General features: G+C 56.1%; 1 protein-coding gene across 2 annotated transcripts; it reads left to right on the forward strand.

Annotated features, from left to right (window-relative positions):
- Nucleotides 1-1153: 1153 nt before the first annotated feature.
- On the forward strand, nt 1154-18589 carry Kcnh3 (potassium voltage-gated channel subfamily H member 3). Of its 2 annotated transcripts, none has more exons than XM_057791909.1 (15): nt 1154-1626; nt 2851-3084; nt 3755-3889; nt 4682-4815; nt 5209-5452; nt 5824-5981; nt 6069-6276; nt 9640-9924; nt 10059-10258; nt 10646-10895; nt 14116-14333; nt 15565-15896; nt 16752-16858; nt 17551-17627; nt 17715-18589. In XM_057791909.1, the coding sequence occupies exons 1-15, from the start codon at nt 1551-1553 to the stop codon at nt 18312-18314; spliced, it is 3258 nt and encodes a 1085-aa protein (XP_057647892.1). In that variant the 5' UTR covers nt 1154-1550; the 3' UTR covers nt 18315-18589. The 2 variants fall into 2 exon arrangements, with proteins under 2 accessions (XP_057647892.1, XP_057647893.1); XM_057791910.1 differs by having other exon boundaries at nt 2855-3084.
- Nucleotides 18590-18632: the final 43 nt, after the last annotated feature.

Raw genomic sequence — 18632 nt, forward strand, 5'->3', positions numbered from 1 at the left:
GGATTCCAGGGTGTAGGGGACTGGGGGAGGGGACCGTTTCCTCCCTTTCTTCCCAAAGCACCCGCTCATTTAAATACAGGTGTCTTGTACTTAGCCTTTGCTAGCTGCTGACGGGTCGTTGGAGCAGGGTATACTCCTCTTTCCAACGCTGGTGACAGTGGGTGTGTCTCCTCCATAGGAGCAATGCTGAGCTCCGGCTTCACCCATTGGAGAGCAAATTGCAGTTTTGGCCCCGGTGGCTCCTCTGGGCGCGGGCGGCAGCCGCACTCACTGGCAAATCGTAGGAGGGAGGAGGAGCGGCGCTGGCAGGAGAGGCCGCGGGGACGGTCGCGGCGCGCGGGGACAGGAGACGGCCGTCCGCCCCTGCTCTCCGCCCCCTCGCTGGATGTGCGGACTCCCGGGAGAACCGAGTTCTGGGATTGAAGGGGGGGGGGGGGGCAAGGCGAGCACACACAGGGGTAGGAAGTTTTCCCTAGTGTCCCACCTCGAGCAGTCTCCGACCCTCATGTAGCCTAGGAACTGGAGGCAGAAACTTGAGAGAGTGCGAGGGGGCAAGACGGAGGATTGGGGTCCGCCTGTCCAGTGCGCCTTCTGCGCTTCGGGGTCTGGACTTCACTCCAAGGCGTCTGGACTTCACTCCTGGGGCGCACCATCATCGAATTTCCTCAGCACCTGCCCGCACTTTTCAGGGGTCAAGAAGAGTCGGCGGGGTGGCGGGGAGCTTGGCTGCTCGAAGCCGGGTTCAGAAGCACCTCCTTTCGGAGTACTCGACACAGTTAGTAATCTGCCTCAAGGGGCCCAAACATCCAACTACTGGACCTTCCCCACCACCTGGTCGCCAGTTCCCTTTCTCAAGACAATTTTCTCGTTCCGAAGCACATCTACAACGCACACATACACGCACACGTCCCCAAGTCCTCTGGTCCCTCTGGTGGAAAAGAGAAGCCCCGGGCTGCGCCCGAGGCTGTCAGTCTGAGCCCTCCCCGCAGTGGTTCTCGCCTCCGGGAGCCTGGCAGCGCTAGGGGGCGGCAGCCTTCCCTGCCCCCACCAAGGTCCCTAGAGGAGGGGGATCCCTCCGCGGGAGGCATGTCTCTTTAAGGAGGCGGCCCTGACTGGGTGTGCCCCGTCTCCATGGTTACCCCGGTGCAGGCGGCGGTGCGGGAGGTAGGCTGCCGCTTCTCCCCGACAGACGGAGGGAGCTGCGGGGACCCGGCGCCGAGCCCAGCCGGAGCGGGAGCCACCCCACCCGCCGAAACGGGAGCCGCGGGCAGACGAAAGGTGCAGAGTGCGCGGTGGCCGCGGGGCCTGCAGCCCGGAATCCGTGGGCGGCGAGGGGTCGGTCGCGCGCCATGCGCCCAGCCCCGACGGCGCGGACGCCCCCTCGCGCGCCGGCCGCTGGTGGGGCCTGCGAGCCTGGGCCGGGCATTGCCCCCCGACGGCTACTTTAGGGGGCGCGGGGCCCGGCGGAGGGCGGCCCAGCCAGGCGCCCTCCCCCGGCGCTGAGTCCCCGCGCCCCGGAGGGATGGGGCGGGCGGCCACCGCCGCCTAAGATGCCGGCCATGCGGGGGCTCCTGGCGCCACAGAACACCTTTCTGGACACCATCGCCACGCGCTTCGACGGGACGCGTGAGTCAGGCCCTAGACCCTAGCTTGGGGAGTAGTCCACTGCCTCCTGCTGCTTGGCGCCCACGGGTTTCCCCTCTTCCTCACCCTCTTGAAGCTGAAGCCACCCTCTCATTCCAGTCACTGAAGGTTTCCCGGAGGTTTTCAGGGTCAACACTGCTAGCAGATGTCCCTAGGTGCGGAGCTGGGATGAGTCAATAACCCATCCCCACCTCGGACCTGGCGCTGTTGCAAGGGCCGAGTAGGGTGAAGCCTGTGGACAGCACACAGGGCTCAAAAATCCAGATTTAGAAATAAGATTTGCAAAGGAAGATAGAGTAGGCGGGATTCAGCAGATACTGTGTGTGCAAACCATCGCACAGCCTAAACACTTTGCTTGGAAAGCCCACCCAGCCCAAAGATGAGCTTGGGGACTCCTATCGGGACTGGGGAAGTTTGGAAACGGCAACTTGAGCTCCCAGATTCTGGGATCCTGGGCTCTGAACACAGGGAAACATAAAAACAGGGTCCCTCCCCCTCTCACTCCCCGCGGGGCTTCCCGGTTCTAAGTAGCATCCCTTCCTCCTGTTGTAGACAACCTAGGAACTCATCACCGACTCTCCCTCCCCGCACCCAGACTTCTCCATCTGCTTCGGGCTTGAAGCCTGCTGATTCAGCACCCCTCATTCCCCAATACATGCTTGGCTCCGGGCTCTGCTCAGTCACTATCCATACACCCCCATTCTTGATCGCATTCACTAGTTCCAGAGCCAGGGCATGCCCATGCCGTGAGGGTGCAAACACGGCACAGGATGGACAGTGGCCTGGGTTGCTTTCCGGAACAAGTGGGTCTCATTGGAGGAGCCATCCAGCCAACCTTTTTATCCAGTTGGGGGTGAGCCTGGCAGAGGCAGAGGTGGGCCTAGAGCAGGTGCGGTTTTGGGAAATCCCTAACCCCACTCCTTATTCACACTGCTCAGAATACACTCTACCAGGGCACAGTGCCCACACTGGACTGCACTTGGCAATCTGCATTGGCATGGGCTGACCCTCAAACACACACACACCATGACACATGCAGCCGGCAGCTGACCCTTGGGGATACTGACGCACGGATGACATACTTAAGTCTCATTCATAAACAGGTCTTCGCCAGTACACAGAGCCCTGGGGTATTTTGTAAAGCAGAGCTGGTAGCTGAAGGTGCCCTTCAATCCGCGCTCTCTTCTGAGGGGTGTTCTCTTGCAGACAGTAACTTCGTGCTGGGCAACGCCCAGGTGGCAGGGCTCTTCCCTGTGGTCTACTGCTCGGATGGCTTCTGTGACCTCACGGGCTTCTCCAGGGCTGAGGTCATGCAACGGGGCTGTGCCTGCTCCTTCCTCTATGGGCCAGACACCAGTGAGCTGGTCCGTCAACAGATCCGCAAGGCCCTGGATGAACACAAGGAATTCAAAGCTGAACTGATCCTGTACCGGAAGAGCGGTGAGGCACCATGGTACCAATTCGCCTCACCTTTAGTGCCACCCTGGTGGGCTGGGCACCCACCCCGTTCATGGCCACTCTTCCTTTCCCATCTTCCCATGTACCCATCCACTCTTCAATCCCATTCTCTGCCCTACCTCTGTCCTTCCCCCCAACCATCACCCTTGCTCTAGTCTTGAGTTTCTTGTATTCAGAAGGGGGACAGAGCACCCCATCTCAGTGTCTGGCAGTCATGTCTGCTCTCCTTTGCCCCCTCCCCCAACCCCTGTCCTATCCTAGATGAACCTACACTGCTGCTCTCCTTTGCCCCCTCCCCCAACCCCTGTCCTATCCTAGATGAACCCACACTGCTGCTCTCCTTTGCCCCCTCCCCCAAACCCTGTCCTGTCCTAGATGAACCCACACTGCTGCTCTCCTTTGCCCCCTCCCCCAAACCCTGTCCTGTCCTAGGTGAACCCACATTGCTGCTCTCCTTTGCCCTCTCCCCCAAACCCTGTCCTGTCCTAGATGAACCCACACTGCTGCTCTCCTTTGCCCCCTTCCCCAACCCCTGTCCTGTCCTAGGTGAACCCACACTGCTGCTCTCCCCCAGGAGGTTGTACCAGCTTGCTTCTGTTCCGACCTTAGGCTGGGCTCAGAATGGAAAGGCTGAGTCTGTCTCTTTGCTTAGGGCTTCCATTCTGGTGTCTCCTGGATGTGATTCCTATAAAAAATGAAAAGGGGGAGGTGGCCCTCTTCCTGGTCTCTCACAAGGACATCAGTGATACCAAGACCCGCGGAGGCCCCGACAACTGGAAGGAAAGAGGTGGGTGCTTGCCATGTTGATTTAGACGCCACTGAGGCTGGGACACTCGGACCTTCAGCCCAGGCGTGACTGGGACACGTGCCCCCACCAGCCCCTCCTGTGCTCGCTGAGTCCATTCCATCTGACAGAGTGGCTGATGTCCTGGGATGGGATCTTGTCAAAGTTGAAGTTGTCAAACCAGTGTCACCGAACAAACAAACTCCGCCCGTGTCTAGGAAGCTCCCCTTTCCCACCAATGAGGCTACACACATGCTCACCTGTCTCCTTTCTGCACAGCATCCCTGATGGGGAGCCCAGGGCAAAGCCCCCTCCAAGAACTGGGCAAGGGTGTCCAGGTCACAGAGCTGTCGTTAGACACTGGCCCAAGGCCTCCGTGCCCTCTGGGAAACTGGAAGTTCTGTCCATTCCCACTGCTCTATCCTCACTCAGCCCTGGTTTTGCCTCTGCTCGGTGTCAATCTTCAGTGCGGGCTCCACGGAGCTCCCGCACCTTTGCTGGCAGCATCCCACTGCCTCTGCATCTTGAGACCCTCTTAGAGACTTGCTCTCTCGGGCCTTTCTCCTTTTCTTGTCTTGCTGGATCCAGACCGGCAGCTGATCCTGGAACTGGCGTACTGAGTATCCCAGGACTGCACAGCTCTGATTGACAAGTCACCTAGTGCAGTGAGGAATGCCTAACCCCTCACTCTGAAGAGACAAGAGGGTCAACAAGCCAGATCAGTCCACAGACTAGCAGCTAGTGTCCTATACCCCTATCCTATAGCTTAATATCACAGGACCTTCTGCTTTGCAGGTGGTGGCCGGCGCCGATATGGTCGATCAGGAAGCAAAGGCTTTAATGCCAATCGGCGACGAAGCCGAGCCGTTCTCTATCACCTCTCTGGCCACCTGCAGAAGCAGCCTAAGGGCAAGCACAAGCTCAATAAGGTGGACTGAGCACCTGGGTGTGTGTTTGGGTTGGGGGCAGGGTAGGGCAGGCTGAGGAGAGCTAAACCACCTCAGAGAGAATGCCCAGAATTTACTCGGGACCCACCAGCCCTTTGTGGGTGGAACCGAAAGAGAGAATAAGTCCTATCTGATCCATCAGATCTTCAGCTTTGGAGTCCTATAGGCCTGGGCTCAACCCTGGCTCCACTCCTAAGCAATTGTTTGGCCTCGGCTAAGTCGTTGGCTCTTTCCCCTCCTCAGCTTTCTGGTCTGTAAATAAGGCCCCTGTCAGGGCCACTTTGAGAGTGCAGGGAGAGAAAGGAGATGAATGCCCACCTAGTCACGCTCCTGAATTAGCCTTTCTCCTCTCCGGACCCGCCCCTCCTCACTCAGGGAGTGTTTGGAGAGAAGCCAAATTTGCCTGAATATAAAGTCGCTGCCATCCGGAAGTCGCCCTTCATCCTGCTGCACTGTGGGGCTCTGAGAGCCACCTGGGATGGCTTCATCCTGCTTGCCACACTCTACGTGGCCGTCACTGTGCCCTACAGCGTGTGTGTGAGCACAGCGCGGGAGCCCAGCGCTGCCCGTGGCCCACCTAGTGTCTGTGACCTGGCCGTGGAGGTTCTCTTCATCCTTGGTACGTGTAATGTCTGCCTGCTACTTCCCTCGGGGCCAGCCCACCTTGGGCTTCTGTAGGGATCGTTCCTTGCATGGTCTGTAGTGCCCCACAGCATCTCCCTTGCTTTCCCTCGTTTCTCACCCAGGAGTTTTGAATTCACACAAAGGTGCCTCTGCCAAGACAGTGGTCTAGAACCCTGAGCCAAGACTAGCCCTGGAAAGCCTTGGTATCTCCCTCTGTAAAATGGGTCTAACAATGTGTGCATGTTAGAGCTACACAGCTTAGTTAGGCCACAGTGTGAAGGGCTTGGGGCAGGACCATGCACTGGACAGGACGGTGTCCAGTGGTGAAGAGTTGTACCCTACTGATGCCTGCCTATCTTCCGACAGATATTGTGCTGAATTTTCGTACCACATTTGTGTCCAAGTCAGGCCAGGTGGTATTTGCCCCAAAGTCCATTTGCCTCCACTATGTCACCACCTGGTTCCTGCTAGACGTCATAGCGGCGCTGCCCTTTGACCTACTGCACGCCTTCAAGGTCAACGTGGTCAGTGTGGCCGGGTTGGGTGGTGAGTTTTGGGTGATAGCAGCGGGCTAGAGTTGGCCCGGCATGACCTCCCTTCCCCAATCTTAGTATGTTGGGGCTCACCTGCTGAAGACCGTGAGGCTGCTGCGCTTGCTGCGCCTGCTGCCGAGACTGGACCGCTACTCACAGTACAGCGCGGTTGTGCTCACCTTGCTCATGGCTGTCTTCGCGCTGCTCGCCCATTGGGTGGCCTGTGTCTGGTTCTACATCGGCCAACAGGAGATTGAGAGCAGCGAATCCGAGCTGCCTGAGATCGGTACGGCAGACTGAGAGGAGGGTGTGCATGGCAGGTGCCAGGATGTGACCATCTGCATGCGGGAATGTCAGAGAAACGGTGTGCATGTATGTGATGGCCAGCGCCATGTGGGAACAGCCCAGTGACTACCTGGGGAGTCTTAGGCACCCGCAGGATCCTCCTAATGCCCAGACCTAGATTACATTTCTCAAGCTCTTGCCCAGTCCTGGAAGGCCAGGTAAGGACCTGCTGGCCTCGTGGCTTCCTTTTATGTCACCTTCTTTGAAGCTTGTCCACACGGGTTCTTCAAGCCATTGCCCCGCTTTTATCATCTCCAGTTCATATGTTTTTCATATGTTTCTGAATCCATGTTTTCCCTAGGCCTAAACAGCAGCCTTTTTACCCCAGCATCCCCTCCTTCACTTCACCTCCACTGCTGGGCTCCTCCCTCCACTCACCACCACCCATTCAGTCATTTCCTCTCTCACCTCTCCATGTCACTCACAAGGTTGTGGGGCTTTCTAGGGCTGAACCCCAGTAAGGCTATACCCTTCACCCCTTCACCTCAGTAAGGCTATATCCTTCACCGCCTGAACCCCAGTAACGCTATACCCTTCACCGCCTGAACCCCAGTAAGGCTCTAGCCCTTCACCTCCTGAACCCCAGTAAGGCTATACCCTTCATCGCCTGAACCCCAGTAAAGCTATACCCTTCACTGCCTGAACCCCAGTAACGCTATAGCCCTTTACCGCCTGAACCCCAGTAACGCTATAGCCCTTCACCGTCTGAACCCCAGTAACGCTATAGCCCTTCACCGCCTGAACCCCAGTAAGGCTATAGCCCGTCACTGCCTGAACCCCCATAAGGCTATACCCTTCACCGCCTGAACCCCAGTAAGGCTATAGCCCATCACTGCCTGAACCCCCATAAGGCTATAGCCTTCACTGCCTGAACCCCCATAAGGCTATACCCTTCACCGCCTGAACCCCCATAAGGCTATACCCTTCACCGCCTGAACCCCCATAAGGCTATAGCCTTCACTGCCTGAACCCCAGTAAGGCTCTAGCCCATCACTGCCTGAACCCCAGTAAGGCTATATCCTTCACTGCCAGCCACGCACTTCCGGTGTGTGGTGTGAACCAGTCCCTCCAAGTCCCCAGCCTCCAGACAAGTTTTATTAGCACCTCTCCTCCTCCTTTGCCAGCCCATGGTGTGGCCGCAAGAACACACCTTTAATTTTCCCAATTGACAATCCCGTTCCAGCCAGTGCCAATGTCTGGTGCATCCCGAGTTGAGCACACCTTTCTTCCACACCTCCAACCCTCTGTCAGCATCTTGGTAACTGACATTTGTCAAGTTTCCAGCTGCCTGGGTGACCTCTTGTGTCCAGTGACCTCAGCAGGGTCACCAGTCAGTCTTAGAACTTGCTCTGATTGCTTCCTCCAAGAGATGCTGAGGCTCCTGTGAACCTTCCCCTTGCTGGGCACATGGAGATGGTGTGTGCCCCGAGGGCCCACTTGGCGGCTCCCGTGAGCCCTCTAGTTGCTGAGCATGTGGAAGCAGGGATGCTCCAGCTCGCTGGCACCTGCCTTTCCCAGGGGAAGTCTATAGTCTAGGCCGCTCTGGGCTCAGCATCCACCCCAACCCTGTCTCCAGCTCACCTCCAAGTGGCCCTGAATCACTAAGTTCCCAAGTGAACCCCATTCTTTGCAACTGATCCAGTTACCCTTGGTCTTGAGTCCATACAAGATGGTTCAGTGAGTAAGGGCACGCGCTGCTAAGCCTAGTGAACCTGCGTTTGCTCCCCCGGGGCCAACATGGTAGGAGAGAACCGACTTCCACAAGTTGTCCCTGACTTCCACATGCTTAACATGGCAGGTGTACCCATGGGAGGAAGGAAAAGAGGGAGGGAGGGGGGGAGGGAGGGAGGGGGGGAGGGAGGGACGAAGGGAGGGAGGGACGAAGGGAGGGAGGGACGAAGGGAGGGAGGGACGAAGGGAGGGAGGGACGAAGGGAGGGGGGAGGAAGAAAAGAAGGAAGGGAAGGAGGGAGAAAGAAGGCAGGCAGGCAGGCTTTAAATAAAAAAATCCCTCCCTATCTTGTAAGGTTAAGCACACATATCTTCTATTCTAGGGAGCTGCTGAGCCCCTGTCCGGTAACCCTCAGGTTTAGCCCCACTCCTGCGGCTCCTCTCTACTAGTTCGTATCCTACAATACAGCCTCTGCCCCTCTGCTAGAGCCCTGCCACTGTGTGTGTTCAGCCACTGAGGGGATGGGTGTGGATGGGCAGAGAGCTATGAGGACCTCCAAGGCCATGTGCAAAAATAATTTGGGGGCGTGTGGCACAGGGTCTGTTTGTTGACCTTGTGAACTTGCACTTGCTGTCTTCTCCCGTGTCCAGAGAAGACCGCGTAAGTTCAGCCTCCGCCTAGTAGTAGCCATGTACACACAGGAAAGTCTGTTTGTTTGGGAGGGCATATGGGTGTGAGCGCACACGCCTGTGTGACTATGCAAGTATATGTAGATTCATCTGTGTACAAGTGTGTCCCCACCTCTGCCTATGTGTCAGTGTGCAGTCACCTGTGGCCATTAGGTGTTCAAGCATACACAGGCTTTTTCAGTGCGTGGGCATAGTTGTGGCCGAACATCGGTCCGGTGTTTGCATATTTGCCCTTGCCTTCCCCACTGCGTGGTGCATATGGGCACCTCAGTGGCATACATGCACACATCCATGTGGACTTGTTGGTGACAGCATATATGAGACTGGCTGTGAGGTTGAAGGACAGGGAATGGCCGGATGGGCAGGGACAGGGTTTTCAATAGCAGATAGCTTGGACAAAAGAAAATTGTTTGCTTGTGGGTGGTGGCGCACGCCTTTATTCCCAGCACTCCGGAGGCAGAGTCAGGAGGATCTCTGTGAGTTCTAGGTCAGCCTGGTCTACAAAGTGAGTTCCAGGACAGGCTCCAAAGCTACAGAGAAACCCTGTCTCGAAAAAAAAAATTGTGTGAGTGGACAAGGTAGAGGGGGTGCCCTCAGCCATCCAAACTAGGGGACCAGGCTGAGGCTAAATGCTGTGAAATGCCACCCCTGACCCCAGTGCCTATGCCTGGCTACATTCTGTGAGGCTGACAGCAGCCTTGGAGAAATGGGTGTGCTTCTCCTTACTCTACCAGAGGCGCCAACAGAATCCGGCTGTGGAGCCGGGCAGCTTTTCTCCTGTGCTGTCTTGCTGAGAGTTGAAGGGATAGCTAAGGATGTGCTGTGTTAGCAGAGAAGAGAAAGGGTGACAGAGACACAGGGGTGAGCCTATGTTTGCTCGGTCCTCACTTCCAGGGAGCAGCAGAACTGTCCTGCTCTCTGAGTCCCCCCCTCCCCCTCCCCAGGCTGGCTACAGGAGCTGGCGCGCAGGCTGGAGACCCCCTACTATCTGGTGAGCCGAACTGCAGATGAAGGGAACAGCTCAGGTCAGAACGCAAACTGTAGCAGCGGCAGCAGCGGCGAAGCCAATGGCACCGGGCTGGAGCTTCTGGGCGGCCCCTCCCTACGCAGCGCCTACATCACCTCCTTGTACTTCGCACTCAGCAGCCTCACCAGCGTGGGCTTTGGCAATGTGTCCGCTAACACGGACACTGAGAAGATATTCTCTATCTGCACCATGCTCATTGGAGGTGAGGCTGGGCTATGGTTTTCTGGACCCCTCCCTGCCCACCTCTCTCAGGGTCCCCAGAGGGATAGGCAGGGAGCAGAGGACATGTTTGCTAGCCAGGCCTGGAGGTGACCCTTCCACTCCACTCTTCCCCAGCTCTCATGCATGCAGTGGTGTTTGGGAATGTGACGGCCATCATCCAGCGCATGTATGCTCGCCGCTTTCTGTACCACAGCCGCACCCGTGACCTGCGAGACTACATCCGCATCCACCGTATCCCCAAGCCCCTCAAACAGCGTATGCTTGAGTACTTCCAAGCCACCTGGGCTGTGAACAATGGCATCGACACCACTGAGGTGTGGTGGCCTCCTAGGCTGCTCCTTCTAGACTTTTGCTTCCTCAAGGGGTTTGTGCTTGGTCTCAACGATCAGGAGTGGAGGTGTGGGTAGGTGGGAGATGCAGAAGTTTGGTTTTTCTGGTTCTCTTGCAGGGACAGCACCCACCCACGAGGCAGAGCAGAGTCCTAGCTGGGGCTGTGGGTCCTGTGTTCACTGATGTCAGTCTGAGGCCAGGAGGAGGAAAGGGGCAGGGCGGGGGCTGCAAGGAGCTCTCTTCCATTGACCAAGGCTCAGGCATCCTTCCATTCCCCCCTTTGCTCCTGAGGTTGGAAATGGTGGAAAGGAGCTGGTTGGAAGGGGCCTCCTCCCCTGCTATCCTAACTCTGCCCTACTGCCTGCCTCTAGCTGCTGCAGAGCCTCCCGGACGAGCTTCGAGCAGACATTGCCATGCACCTGCACAAGGAGGTCCTGCAGCTGCCGCTGTTTGAGGCAGCGAGCCGCGGCTGCCTGCGGGCGCTGTCCCTGGCACTGAGACCCGCCTTCTGCACACCCGGCGAGTACCTCATTCACCAAGGTGATGCTCTCCAGGCCCTCTACTTTGTCTGCTCGGGTTCCATGGAGGTCCTCAAAGGTGGCACCGTGCTCGCCATTCTAGGTTTGTATGAGGGGAGAGAGGGTGTTTGGAGGCTCATGTGTGTATGGGATGCATGGCCATCCTGCAGAAGAGAAGGGGGATTCACACAAAGCCACCAAGGGGAGAGACAGACAGGGCGGAGTCAGAAACAACCAGAGCCCTTCAGAGGGACAAAGATGAGTCAGTGACCACACAGGAGGAGATGGCAACCTGGGGCCTTCCCAGGATGAGGCCAGGGAGGAGACTGGCTTTTAAGGAGATCCAGTGCATGATGGGATGGAGAAGCCAGGGAGGAAAGCACAGAAGACAGTACCCTAGGAGGATGGAGAGAGGGAGGACGCAGCAGGCCCGAAGCCCAGATGTCTCTGCGTGACGGGGTAGACTCACTGAGAGAAGAGCAAACCCTTCCTTTGGCAGAAGAAAGAGGGGAAGGGAGACATCAGTTTCCTGGATGAGGACCAGGGGTCATCTCTGCAGAGGGGACAGTGTTAACTGAGCACAAGAGGCTCCCAAAGGATTGTCTGCCCAGGCCTTCTATGCTGAGACTCTGGGAACTCACAGAAACCACCATCGTTCCCATTTCACACAGAAGGGAACTAAGCACAGAAGAGAGAAACAGCCAGGCGTTGGCCACTGGGGCAGGAACACAGCTGTCTGACTAAATCTCATGAGTCTTACACGGTCTACCAGGTGCCTTGAGAAAGCCATGGTCACAAAAGGGAAGCATTTCAGGAGGGCCTGGTGTGCACACAGGCGTCAGGAAAGCATGCCCGAGCGCTCTGGGAAGCACAGGCCTCACTTATGAGAAGCCAGTAGAGGAGCTAATGCTGGGCAGCTGTGGGGGCTCACGGAGGTAACCCCAGAGGGCAAGGGACTGAGACCAGTCTAGATAATGCAGGCAGGTTCATACAGCAGGTGGAAGGGAGGTAATGACCAAGTCAAGGAACAGCTAGAACCCAGAGGCGTGGGCCACAAAGGAGACTAGAACACATAGGAACACGGAAGGTGGTGGCGTGGCGTGGCTGGCATGATGCTGGACACCCCAGCAGCTACAGGGGCTTCATTCTCACTCCCTCCAACAGCATTAGAAGGAGGAAATGCCACATGAGGGCTCAGAGCCCGAGCAAGGTGACAGACTGTTAAAGAACGCATTTTGTTCATCTTTCATGAGTGTGGCTTCAGAGCCTAGATGCAGTGTATACTAGAACTGAGGAAAGGGAGCTATGGCCAGGTATTGGCACATGCTTGGAGTCCAAGCCAGGTGGAATACTCATGCAAGAGATTCGCTTAAGAGTTGTAAGTCAGCCTAGACAACATAGCGAGACCATCTGAGAGATGAGAGGAGGGAAGGGAAAGGAAAAGTGGGAAGGGAGGAGGGAGGGAGGGAGAGAGGAAAGCAGGCAGATGGGCAAGCCCTGCTATGAAGCTCAGTGAGTGCAAGATCAGCCCTGATGTTACATAAAACCAGGTACAGAGGCACATGCTTGTAATCCCAGCACTCGGGAAGTGGAGGCAGGAGGATGAGAAGTTTAGGCCACCCTAGACTACATAGCGAGCTGGAGGCCGACCTGGGATAAATTCAACCCTGTTTCAAAAAGCAAAAGCAAAAGAGAGAAAATAACTAAGGAAGGTAGAGTTGTGCCGCACGGGTATGGCTGGTAACCCTTGAGGAACTGAGGGGCATGTGTGGCTGCAAACCTCTGAGGAACTGAGCTAAAGAAATTAGGAGGCCGGAAAGACAAAGGGTGATAGCCAGACTGGGCAGAGCCAGACTATACGGTGGTCACTTGGTAGCGAGCGCCTGGCTCCAATCCTGCCTGAGAACTGAGTGTTTTGTTCTGTGTGTGCGATGTGGCCCAGTCTCCTATTTTAGCCTCTGAGGGCTGGGAGTACGTGTGCCCAGCTGTGACCTGGTTTCTGCTTTGCTTTCGTCCCAGCCTCCCACCTGCCTCTCAGCTGGGCACTCAGGTGCACCCAGCTGACTCCTGGCAGGTGAGTCTGGCCCCAACCTGTTTGTGAACGGATTCAGCCAAGTGTTCCAAGACCTCTGGTAGAGGTGGCAACTGGAGGCTGTGGCCCAGGTGCAGTGGCAGGTCTCTGGTTGCTGTTGACTTTGTCCTTAGTCCCTGTTTTCTCCTTTTTGTGTCATTTCTTTGATGAGAACAATGACACCTATCTTATCTCAGATGACACAAAAGACAGCTCCTTCCACAAAGTATCTCTGTAATCCAAACAGTTCTCGAAGGATCCAGGGAGCCTCAAACCAAGAACGGAGAACTTAAATGAGGTGCACGGACACTTAGAGGCCTCTGGGCTGTGTGTGTGCTGACTGGCAGCCACCTGCCTTGTCCTAAGGCCTTGACTGCTCTTTCTAATCTCCTGGCTGCTCTGACAGGGCCGAGCTGCCTATGCCCGTGCCCAGGTTGGGGACAACCAAAAGGGAACAAGAGAGAGGGAAACAACAAAATTCGTTCTCTGGTTGGCTCTGTCTGGGGCCAGCACTGACTCACTCTGTGCTCTCCACAGACGGGGTGTAATTCTAAGACCCTCCCCATCCAACATCCCTGAGGCTATAGGACATCATGTCATGTGATAGTTGCTGTCAGCCGGATGGTAGTCTCAGTTAGCATTGGAAAACCCTTGGTGGTGATATCAAGGCGCTCCCTTCCCCATCCCGAGTGTGGAGGAGGCGGCCCAGACCAGGGACGATGACAGCATAGCCACCTGACATCTTCATCATGCCACACAGAGCACTAAACAGATACAAGCCACATCCAAATCACCTGTGGGCCTTTAAGAAAATCAGATTGTAAAAGTAAGTTGGGCCAGGGTCTGGGAGTCTGATAGGTTTAATTTCCCCAGGGGAGTCTAATTAACTGCCTGTCTGTGAACCACAGGAATTGATGACATCCTACTTAGATGCAGAGGTTTCAACCGTTGGAAGTGCTTGAGAGCCTGAGTCCCACTGTTCTTCACTGCGTGTGTGTGTGTGTGTGTGTGTGTGTGTGTGCGCATGTGTGAACAGCACGACCCGGGCATCCCACCACAGCCTGGCCCTTGTGCTTGAGCCTGGGTCCCACTTTCTTCACTATGTGTGCGTGTGTGTGTGTGTGTGTGTGTGCGTGCGTGTGTGTGACCAGCGCGACCTGGGCATCCCACCCCAGCCAGGCCCTTGTACTCAGTTGACAGCTCATCTCTCCCCTCCCCTAGTGACTTGCTACCCTTGATTTCCTCTCCTCAGGGAAGGGTGATCTGATCGGCTGTGAACTACCCCAGCGGGAGCAGGTAGTGAAGGCCAATGCGGATGTGAAGGGGCTGACATACTGTGTCCTGCAGTGTCTGCAGCTGGCTGGGCTGCATGAAAGCCTGGCCCTGTACCCTGAGTTCGCCCCACGCTTTAGCCGTGGCCTCCGCGGGGAGCTCAGCTACAATCTGGGGGCTGGAGGTATCTCTGCCGAGGTAAGGGTGCTGGGTATGTGTATGGAGGGGCTGGGGTGCCAGGGAGCAGGTGAAGTGAACCAAGTTGGGGGAGTAAAGACGGAGGTGTCAGGTTGTGTGAAAGACACACACACACACCTCAGGGCAGAAATCCACACTCAGCCCTTTCTTTTTCTGTTTCCAGACACAGGGTTTCTCTGTGTAGTCCTAGCTGCCCTGGAACTCACTCTGTAGACCAGGCTGGCCTTGAACTCACAGAGCTCCCGAGCGCTGGGATTAAAGTGCCACCACCACCACAGCTAACAACAGTTTTAGAAGTCAGTCCAAGCCAGGGCATGATAGCACATTTCTTTAATTCCAGCACTCAGGAGGCAGAGACAGGTGAATCTTTGTGAGATCAAAGCCAACCTGGTCAATGTAGGTCAGGACAGCCCGGGCTACCTGTCTCAGAAAAACAAGCCAGTCCAGCTTTGGTCTCCCAGACATACTGGGCTCTGACCAGAACAGACTCTACTGGGAAGGAAGCCACGTGCAGTTGCTAACCTGCAGAACCCTGTGAGCTGCAGATGAAGGGGTGGTCAGACTGGCAGCAGCCCTGGGGGTTGCTTCTGAACAGAGCCTTGCCTCTTCATCATCAAACAGCATGTTCTGAGGTGGATTAGTTACTTTCCTGCTGATAAAACATGACCAGCGTCTTACAGAAGGAAAGGTTTATCTGGGCTCACGGGTCCAAAGGGCTGGAGGAGTTGGCAGCTGGCATGGCGGTGGGAGCAGGAAGCTGAGGGCTCACGTCCTTTACCATAGACAGGCAGTAAGTGGAGAAGGTGAAGCGGAAGGGGTAGAGACTGCTTTTCTCTCAAAGCCCACTTACCTTCATCCAGCAAAGTCACACCTCTTAAACCTCACCAAAGGTGCCCTCAACTGGAGACCAAGTGTTGAAATGCCTGAGACTGTGGGGGGCATCTCTCCTTTGACCCAGCACAGAGGTCTTGGGGTCCCCTGGGTTTTCACTAGCACACACTGTATAGTCCTGTCAGTCAAAAGGACCAAGTGGAGAGGTGTTATATCCACATTTGGGTGGAACCTGGAGGAAGATTTCCTCCAGGGCTTGGCGATTTCGTCATCAACAGTGGTGCAGGTTACTTCTGCCAGGGCCTTTTCCTCTTTGTGGGGGTCTTTCCTGTGCCTTGGGGGGAGGGAGAGAAGTACAGCAGTGGCCATCCGTCTTGAACCCCATCCCCTCTGTCCCCAGGTAGATACCAGCTCCCTGAGTGGTGACAATACCCTCATGTCCACCCTGGAGGAGAAGGAGACAGACGGGGAACAGGGACACACAGTCTCACCGGCCCCAGCAGACGAGCCCTCGAGTCCTCTGCTGTCACCTGGCTGCACCTCCTCCTCCTCAGCTGCCAAACTGCTGTCCCCACGTCGAACTGTACCCCGACCACGTCTAGGAGGCAGAGGGCGGCCAAGTAGGCCAGGGGTTTTGAAGCCCGAGGCTGGCCCCTCTGCTCATCCAAGGACCCTAGATGGGCTGCGGTTGCCCTCCGTGCCATGGAATGTACCCCCAGACCTGAGTCCCAGGTGAATAGGCAAGATTCTTCATGGCAAGATTGTGGTGATAGGATGGAGGTACAGTTAAGCATACCCTGCCCTGAGTGTTAGTCATTTTTATTTTCGAGACTATGTGACCCAGGTTGTTCTCCACCGAGTGACCCTCCTGCTTCTGTCTCCTGAGTGCTGGGATTACATATATGCACCATGCCTGGTTTCATATTTTCACATTTAAGAAAATATTTTATTTGTTATCTATTTATTTTGGTTTTTTGAGACAGGGTTTCTCTGTTTTAACAGTCCTGGCCGTCCTAGAACTCGCTTTGTAGAACAGGCTGGCCTTGAGCTGAGATCCACCTGCCTCTGCCTCTCAAGTGCTAGGATTAAAGGTGTGCATCATTGCCACCTGGCCAAGATTTTATTTTTAAATGTGGGGGTGTGGGGCAGGTAGCCACAGAGGCCCGAAGAGGTCTCCTGGAACTGGAGTTACAGGTGATTGTGAGCTGTTCTATGTGAGTTCTCTGCAAGAATGAAACAGGCTTTTAACTTCAGAGGCATCTCTCCAGCCCCATCCTTCCATCTTAATCCATCCAGCCTTCATGGACCAAGCCTGCCTCCTCCAAGAAGTCTTTCCTAATGCCTGCAAAGCCTCTGTTAGTAGGTGGCTGACCCTTAACTCTGGCTGATTTGTTACTACAATTTACTCTTCAACTAAAATGCAAGCTCCTAGGAAAGGGGACCATGTGCTAGCTTCTTAGGATGTCCAGGTCCCCAGCTAGGCCTGAGCTTCTGCAGCTGACACATGTAAACACTGGAACATCCCATCCCGGCACCACGGTGGCTGCCTATCGTCTGATTTGTTTTTTTGATCTGTTGGATCCACAGGGTCGTAGATGGCATTGAGGATGGCTGTGGCTCTGACCAGCACAAGTTCTCTTTCCGAGTGGGTCAGTCTGGCCCAGAATGTAGCAGCAGCCCCTCTCCAGGAACAGGTACTGGGCTGGGGGACAGAGAGTGTGGGTGGGCACCCCATTTTCCTCACGGACGTCAAGCACTGTGGTGTCTGAGCCTGGTGCTAGAGGAACTGGCGGGGCAGCCTGCCTGGATGCCCCTGCAGGCTGCTGGTGAGGACTGGGATGCAGACTTGGATGCCTGCCCTGTCGGCTTTCTAACAGTATAAACTCAGCATCTTGATCTGGCTTCCTGTCTATAAGATGGGTTGTTGTGCATGTTAATCAGAGAACCTTCCTAATGCCCTTATGGAGGGCTGGAAAGAGGCAGCCTGAAAGTGGACAGAGTGACAGCGCATCCTCTAGAAGAATGAGGGACAGATGCAAAGAACAACTTCCAGCTAGTCATGGTGGCATATGCCCATAATGCCAGCATAATGCCAGGGAGGTGGAAGCAGACAGAGTTCAAGACAAGCCTTGGCTATTCAGGAGATCTAAGAGTACCATCGGCTATGAGACTATCTCATCCTGCAGGGAGGAGGACACTGGACAGTGTTACTCAGGGCTGCTGGGAGGGGTTTTCATGCTGCTGATAATTGAGGCAAAACTTAACAACTTGACTAAGCCCAGAAGGGAGCTGGGTGAGCCAGGTCAGTGGTCTAAGAAGGTCGGGCCTGGATCCTAAACTGTCTATCTTTTAGCAGTTCTGACTGATAACCCCACCCTTTCCACAGAGAGTGGCCTGCTCACCGTCCCCTTGGGGCCCAGTGAGGCAAGGAGCACAGACACACTGGACAAGCTGCGGCAGGCGGTGGGTGGATGAGACGGGAGCAGGGAGGGATGACCAGGCTCTGCTGAGATGGCTGGCCTGCTGACCTTGTGACCTCTTCCCCCTAAGGTGATGGAGCTGTCAGAGCAGGTGCTGCAGATGCGAGAGGGACTGCAGTCACTTCGCCAGGCTGTGCACCTCATCCTGGTGCCCCAAGGGGAAGGCCAGTGTCCCCAGGTATCAGGGGAGGGGCCGTGCCCAGCCACTGCCTCTGGGCTGCTACAGCCCCTGCGTGTGGACACTGGGGCATCCTCCTATTGCCTGCAGCCCCCATCAGGCTCTGTCTTGAGTGGGACCTGGCCTCACCCTCGTCCAGGGCACCCCCCTCCCCTCATGGCACCCTGGCCCTGGGGCCCCCCAGCATCTCAGAGCTCCCCTTGGCCTCGAGCCACAGCTTTATGGACCTCCACCTCAGACTCAGAGCCCCCTGGCTCTGGAGACCTCTGCTCGGAGCCAAGCACCCCAGCATCACCCCCTCCTGAGGAAGAGGCTAGGACTGGGACCCCAGCACCTGTGAGCCAGGCTGAGGCTACCAGTACTGGAGAGCCCCCTCCTGGGTCAGGGAGCCGGGCCTTGCCCTGGGATCCCCACAGCCTGGAGATGGTGCTCATTGGCTGCCACGGTCCTGGCACAGTCCAGTGGACCCAGGAAGAAGGCACAGGGGTCTGACCACTGGAGGTCAGCACTACCAGCACCTGTCACTGCTGCTCTCTGAGCCTCACAGCTGTGCGCTGTTCGCTGGCTCAGGGCAGGGAGCCCGAGAAAGGAAGAGGCTTAGCCTAGCCTCGGAGGGTGAGCTGGAGGCTCAGGCAGGCCCCAGACTAGGGGTCCACAGGTTCTGCTCCACTGACCTGCCACCAGATAGGAGCAGAGGCCTGACTTCAAGGAGGGGTTCTGCCATTCCTTGCATGTGCCCATCTCCACCCGTCCTCATGTTTTTTATATTAAAAAAAAAAAAAAACACAAAAAAATAAAAGAAACTACTTT

The sequence above is a fragment of the Chionomys nivalis genome, chromosome 17 (assembly GCF_950005125.1).
Source record: "Chionomys nivalis chromosome 17, mChiNiv1.1, whole genome shotgun sequence".
Classification (NCBI taxonomy): domain Eukaryota; kingdom Metazoa; phylum Chordata; class Mammalia; order Rodentia; family Cricetidae; genus Chionomys; species Chionomys nivalis.